This window comes from Ictalurus punctatus, chromosome 29, assembly GCF_001660625.3.
Source record: "Ictalurus punctatus breed USDA103 chromosome 29, Coco_2.0, whole genome shotgun sequence".
Taxonomy (NCBI): domain Eukaryota; kingdom Metazoa; phylum Chordata; class Actinopteri; order Siluriformes; family Ictaluridae; genus Ictalurus; species Ictalurus punctatus.
The window spans coordinates 10540947-10547481 of NC_030444.2; the positions used below are offsets into that span (position 1 = coordinate 10540947).

A 6535-nucleotide genomic window follows, 5' to 3' on the forward strand; every position below is an offset into this window, starting at 1 on the left:
ATCAAGCTGCTAATATAAAATTTTATTAAAAAATAGTCTAGACAAAGTTCAGTCAGTTCTAGGCAAAGTTCTAGACAAAAAAACAAGCTTTGATATGAAGGGCAAACCTGAGAACTATTCATTTAGATTTTACAATTGAGAGCTTTGGACACCTTTATAAACCATAACCGAGATCCGGTATGTGGTACTAAGAAAAATCTTTTTATCTTATTATCTGCTATGAAGCCAGATACTTGGAAGTACACACAATGAGTAAAAAAAAAGGTCTTGGAAGGTCTTTTACTTGCTAAAATGCTTATACTTGGAATCTTCACTTAAAGGGAAACACTCAATTATAGGGCTCAATATTAAAGGACAAGCATTTTTTTTCTACAATTCTCTCTTACATTCCATGCAAACTGCATCATGACATGTTATAGGATAGAAAAGGAAAAAGCATTTCCACATGTGAGTGATTCTTCACTCTTCAAGCTGTTTTCTGTTCAAATGTCTGGTTTTAGCCTCAGCAGTTATTTTAATCCAAAATGTAAGCCACAAATGATTCCATATTTTGGATTTAAGTTAAGTTATGATACCATAATTCACACTGTTTTTGAGTTCTACTTAGAACCTGTAAAGATCTTCCCTGAAATAGACAATATCAAGATCATTATTTGTTTATAATGATATATAAAAGTGTAGATACTGTTTCACATTGGGAACCACTGCCATAATATTATAATGTAATATTTGAATTAGAAAAAGAAAAAGAAAAAACAGCAACTGATTTGCCAACTTTTATTCAAAATGTGCTTTTGATCACATTATCACATTAGATTACATTCATTTTAATACCAGGAGTCCATGATGCGCCTCATGCTCATGAACTTCATGCCACCGTAGTCCCTGAAGTTCCTGTACTCTCCAGGCCTGAAGTACCACATCCTGCCTCTGTAGTGGGGCTGCTCATACATGAGCCAGTGGCCGTCCATCACATGGCAGGACATGCAGCCGTTGGACCAGTGGTAACGATCCATGAAGGAATCGCAGTCGTCCGACATCTCATACATCTGACCCATGAAGTTGTCCCTCTCGTAGATCCTCATTCTGTAGGATCCTCTGTGCTGTTTGGGAAAATATCGAATATAGGGGTCAGTTATGTGGCAAACATGTTCCAAATGACATTGCAAATGTAATACCATACCATGGGGATCATGCGGCAGGACCTGATGCAGTTGTTGCCCCAGCCCCACATGCTCATGTAGTCAGCGTACTCGCCCCTCCTCATGAAATACTGGTTTCCCATGAAGTTGGTGCGGTCGTAGACCATCCAGCAGCCGCTCTCCACCCTGCAGGAGTGGCAGCGGCTCATGTAAGAGTGCATATCGGAACAATCACTGGTGCACTCATAGGAGCGCCCCATGAAGTTCCTGTCCTCATAGAAGATAACCTGTACAGTAGGTATAGGAGAATGAATTACATCAGGAAGCCATGATACATTTTTTATGTTCTTATACCAGTGTTATCTATGGTTCTTACCTTGCCCATATTTGTTATGCCTGGTTTGGTTTGTTCAAGCGGTTTCCAACCGGCGAACTGCTATTCTGCCTGGTTTAACCCCTGCATTTATACTTTGACCAGGACTAAAGAATGAGTGCCCCCTATTGTGAAAACTCCTGACCAAGCATCACCGCACAGAGGCCCATAGAGAGCTGAAGAGCTTTTGCATGTGTTATACATGTTTTCTACAGAAGACTTTAGAATGGTCTCAATAATAGCTTCAATTGTAGTCTTTTCATCCCATGAGCATGCCAGAAGTGTTATTTATTTGTTTTGTTACTACTGATATAGCAAGATATGGAGTTGACACAGCACATTTTCATCTTTCTAACCTTACCTAGGCTATCTTCCTGTAAAGACCATGTCGGTAAGGAGCCAGTTTAAAACATAAAATAAAAAAGTTCACTGGTAAAAACAGTCTCTCTGAAGATGTCTAAAATCTTCCTTGTAAAAGGCATATGGCCAGCACTTAAAGGACTCTGAGAGTTTGAGGAAAATGATTCTCTGGTCTGAGGAGACAAAAATCGAACTCTTCAAGCAGAACTTTAAGTGCTACGTCTGGCAAAAAAACAGTTATTACTCAACAAGTGATTAATAACATCGCTATTGTGAAGCATGGTGGCAGCAGCATCATGATATGAGGGTACTTCTCAGTAGCAGGGATGGAAGACTCATCAGAATTGAGTGAAACAAGGAATGGAGTCAAATACAAAGGTCCTAAAAGAAAACTTGCTCCAGATGGCACACAACCTCCCTCACCCTTCAGCAAAAGGTTCTAGTTTGGTTCTTTGGTTCTAGTTTGGCATTGACCTGAAGCATAGAAACAAGACAACACTTGAGTGACTTCAGGTCAAGTCTCTGAATTGGTCTATGTCACCAATAAAGACTTATTATCATTATCATGCTCTTGAATGACCCAACCAAAGCCCAGTCGTCCTCAAAGATTTGTTTATGCAAAAAGAAAATGAATAAACTTGTCATTACGAATTATTGTGTAAATGATTGCAAAAAAAAAAAAGAAAAAAAAAGAGAAAGTCATTTTAATACAATTTAAATGAAATCTATAATACAATAAAGTGTACAACAGTCGGAAGGGGGGTATGAATATACTTTGCTCATCTCTATTTGGCCTCATTTTACAAAAGGGCAATAGGTTCATCTGTGAGCAGTGTAACTTCTGCTCTCACATAAATTTGTTTTAGTTTTCATTTAAGAGAATGCTGTGTCTCTATGAGCAAAAGAAATGTGTTTTACAGCTTGAACTGTTGAATTTTTATCTATTGATGTTTACATCACTGTATACTTTATAAAATGTTTTTTTTTTTCTTTTTTTTATGATTAACATTCTATTAAAGTAGGATTTTCAAATACAACAGGGATGTCCAGAATATAGAGCTATTCTATTTAATCAAACCCGAGTTCATGGTTTCTTTTTGCGAAATCTCTCTCCAGCAGCATTGCTGTAAACATTTAAGGGTTTTGACCTCAGTGAAATTTATTCATTTTCTCTATTTAGCCATATTTATTTATTATCTCTTGCTATTCGTCTGATCTCTTTACCTGTCTATCATTCTGAATATTGCCTTGCCTTTGGCAGTTGAGACTGCAGTTGCTTTGTAAAGACTGGTATAAACACGTACTGTATTTTTAAAAAACGCATAAAAAATAGTGATGTCCAAAATTATAGACTTTTCCCGAACTGAAATCTGTGTCTTATTTGCTCATACAGTATCTCAATTAATGACAAATTGATAGGCTTTTGTCTGTTTCAGTACAGCTTGATCAAAACATGACATTCAGTGTGTGAGAGTTAAACACACTTAGGTAGCAATCTTTTAAACATCTTTAGGCAGACTGACTGTTTTTACCATCGTGTTTGATTGTATCTGTATTTGGATTTAAAGCGAAAATGGGCTTGGTTTATGAATACAAATGCTACCACTACCACTATGGCCATGGAAACACTAGGAAACACTGGTGAAAAAACTCAGTGTTAGAAATACTCACACTGTTAGCATGCATCGTGCAACCTGGTCTTTGTGTGTCTTGCGAGTTTCATATCTGACTGCTTCCTCACCCCCGCAAGCAAGTAACCAACCTCCTGCTAGTGCGACTTTTGGTTGCGTCACACGGGATCCCTAGTCTCAAATAGATCTCCTTTGAACCTTGAAAACAAAAACAAATAGTGCAACAGTCACTCATATCTGTACTGTTATCCAGTTAGAATGCATTATGTCTTCGTAATGTATTCGTATTTGGTTATTTCCATAGTCATTACCTATTGTGAGCTTTGCATGGCAGACAACCAAGGCAAGGTTAGAACGTATCCTAAATAAAAACATTTTCGTATCATTTTGGTAACATTTATTTATGTTTTCTTAAATCAGAGATTTGGTCAAAACCAAATATTTTTTGCTCGAATTCAGCCACAGCCACACACGATGGGTTTTCCAGACCACCACACACGATGGGTTTCCCAGACCACCACACACGATGGGTTTCCCAGACCACCACACACGATGGGTTTCCCAGACCACCACACACATGATGGGTTTCCCAGACCACCCCACACACGATGGGTTTCCCAAACCACCATACACATGATGGGTTTACCAGACTTCCACACACATGATGGGTTTCCCAGAACACCACACACATGATGGGTTTCCCAGACCACCACACACATGATACATGCCTCATCACTGATATAGGCTGGAATATTCAATAGATCACCAACAACCATGCAACATGCCATGTATGCCATGTAACGGATGATTCAAAGCAATCCTTAGATACATGTTTCCTTACAATCAAAGAAGTCAAGAAGTAAAATACATTGATTATCAATCTAAGAGATTCGTAATGATTGCCATACACATACACAAGCCTATCTGAGATCAAACAAATGTTATTTACTCGTCCAGGGTGTCTGCCGCCTTGTGCCCCTTACCCCCTAGGATAGGCTCCAGGTTCCCCGTGACCCAGTAAGTATAAGCGGTACAGAAAATGGATGGATGGATGGAATCCCCTTCTTTCATATGATTCACAGGATAAATCAAATGTCGAACTGACTGACAACACTCCACAACATCTCCACTTTGACTCACAGTACTGCTGAATGATGATCAAATTGATGAAATAGTAACAGAGACTAAGTGGGCTGAAAATAAATATCCGGCTTCCTTTGTAGCCAGGGTGAAACTGGAGATTAGTTCAATCAGCTTTGTCATGGCAGGTTGCTATATGAGTTTATAGCAGATGTCATTATAGTCATTTTTATGTCGTTATAGTCATTTATAATTATACATCAATAAGCATAACACTAACATTAAAATCCCCTGTCTGATAATGTGTAGGTCGTCCGCCCGCCAGTTTTGGAGATGCTCTGACCCAGTCGTCTAGGTCACAATTTAAACCTTGTCAGAGCCGCTCAGATCCTTATGCTTGCCCATTTTTGCTGTTTTCAACACATCAACTGCAAGAACTGACTTTTTAGTTGCTGCCTAATATATCCCACCCCTTGACAGGTGCCACTGTAACAAGATAATCTATGTTATTCACTTCACCTGTCAGCGGTTTTAATGTTATGGCTGATCAGTGTAATTTCCTAACCTAGTCTCACGCTTGCAAATTCATAATAGCTGAATTGGTATGAAAAGTAACAAAAGTTAAGTTTAGTGTTAGTTTTATGGTTAATGTATTCTTTTCTTTTGTTTCATATAAAATTACCACAACATACTACAGGTGAATAGTGTCATTTTTCAAACAATATCTATCTCAATCAATCTTCTTTATTAATATTCTTTCAAGTATTTCTAATGTATTTCTAATTTACATGTATTTGCTTAATAAAACTTAGAAGAAATAAATCGCAATATAAAAAAACTTTTTTAAAAAAAGAAGCTTTTTAATCATGTTTCAGCAATAATAGCATTCTAAAATCCCATTGTTTCAGTATAAATTCTAATGTACATCCATCAAATATCAACATTTTGTGAACTTCCTCTGTAATATCCTTCTAATTAGGGATAGTATTGAACATGTAGAATTTCATGAATGTGGAACCATCTAGAAACTTAGGTTTTTGGTTCTGAATATAGAACAAATTAGAGGATAAAATAAAGATTGTGATATTGTTGTTGTTGTTTTTGAAATAAGAATATTTTCCAATGTGGTGATTTATAGGGTTTATAAGGGAAATTGACATGTACATCATGAAACAAGATTTTAAAGCTTGTGTTTACAGGAAAGGCTCTGGATCCACCAGGATAAAATGGTCACTGAAGATGAATATATGAATGTGAAAAAGACTGGAATTTGGAACTGGGAAGATTCAAGCTGTAGCAAAATTAAAGTAACCCTTCCAGCTTTTGCGCAAATTATTTATCTTCAGTAAAGGAGCATTACATTTTAATGAGGTAAAACATGCATATGTGTGTCTCTGTGTTTCAAGGCATTGGAGACCAATTAATGTGTGAATGCATTTAGCAGATGGAAATCGAATTGTTTATGCACATGTGCGCAGTTGGCTTTCTTTCAGCAGTGCGTTTCACATTGCAGACTCGAAGAAATCTCCGAGGGAAGAACATGCAAAGGACCAATTTGGCAAATGTATTAAGCTCGAGTGCCAAGACTCTGCTATCTCTATGCATGCATCTGTAACGCTGATGTGTGTTTATACAGTAGTGAGCAGTCAAGTGTTAAAGGCATCTCTGAAGATCAAGATGAATGGAGAAGCCAAGTTTGAGACCAGGAATAAGTGAGGAACATCAGAATGTAGCTTTTTCTTTTCTTTTCTTTTCTTTTATTACAAAAGATACAACATACAAATAAGATGTTATTTTAACCAGATTTACTCCAAATGTGCCTGTGAATGGTGGTGAGGTTAAAGACATGTCTCTGCATTTTTTCTCTAAATATCATTTTCTTATCATTTGCCAGAGCTTTTCTTATCTTTTTCCAAAGATGTGTTTTTTGTGATAAACCTGTGTTGTGT

The 6535-nt window shown here is 37.3% G+C and overlaps 1 protein-coding gene across 1 annotated transcript; it reads right to left on the reverse strand.

Annotated features, from left to right (window-relative positions):
• Positions 1–763: 763 nt before the first annotated feature.
• Positions 764–1567, reverse strand: crgm2 (gamma-crystallin m2). The gene is given in 3 exon segments (NM_001200610.1): positions 764–1103; positions 1184–1429; positions 1519–1567. Coding segments are annotated over 3 exon segments (531 nt in total). The 5' UTR covers positions 1528–1567; the 3' UTR covers positions 764–827.
• Between the last annotated feature and the right edge of the window lie 4968 nt (positions 1568–6535).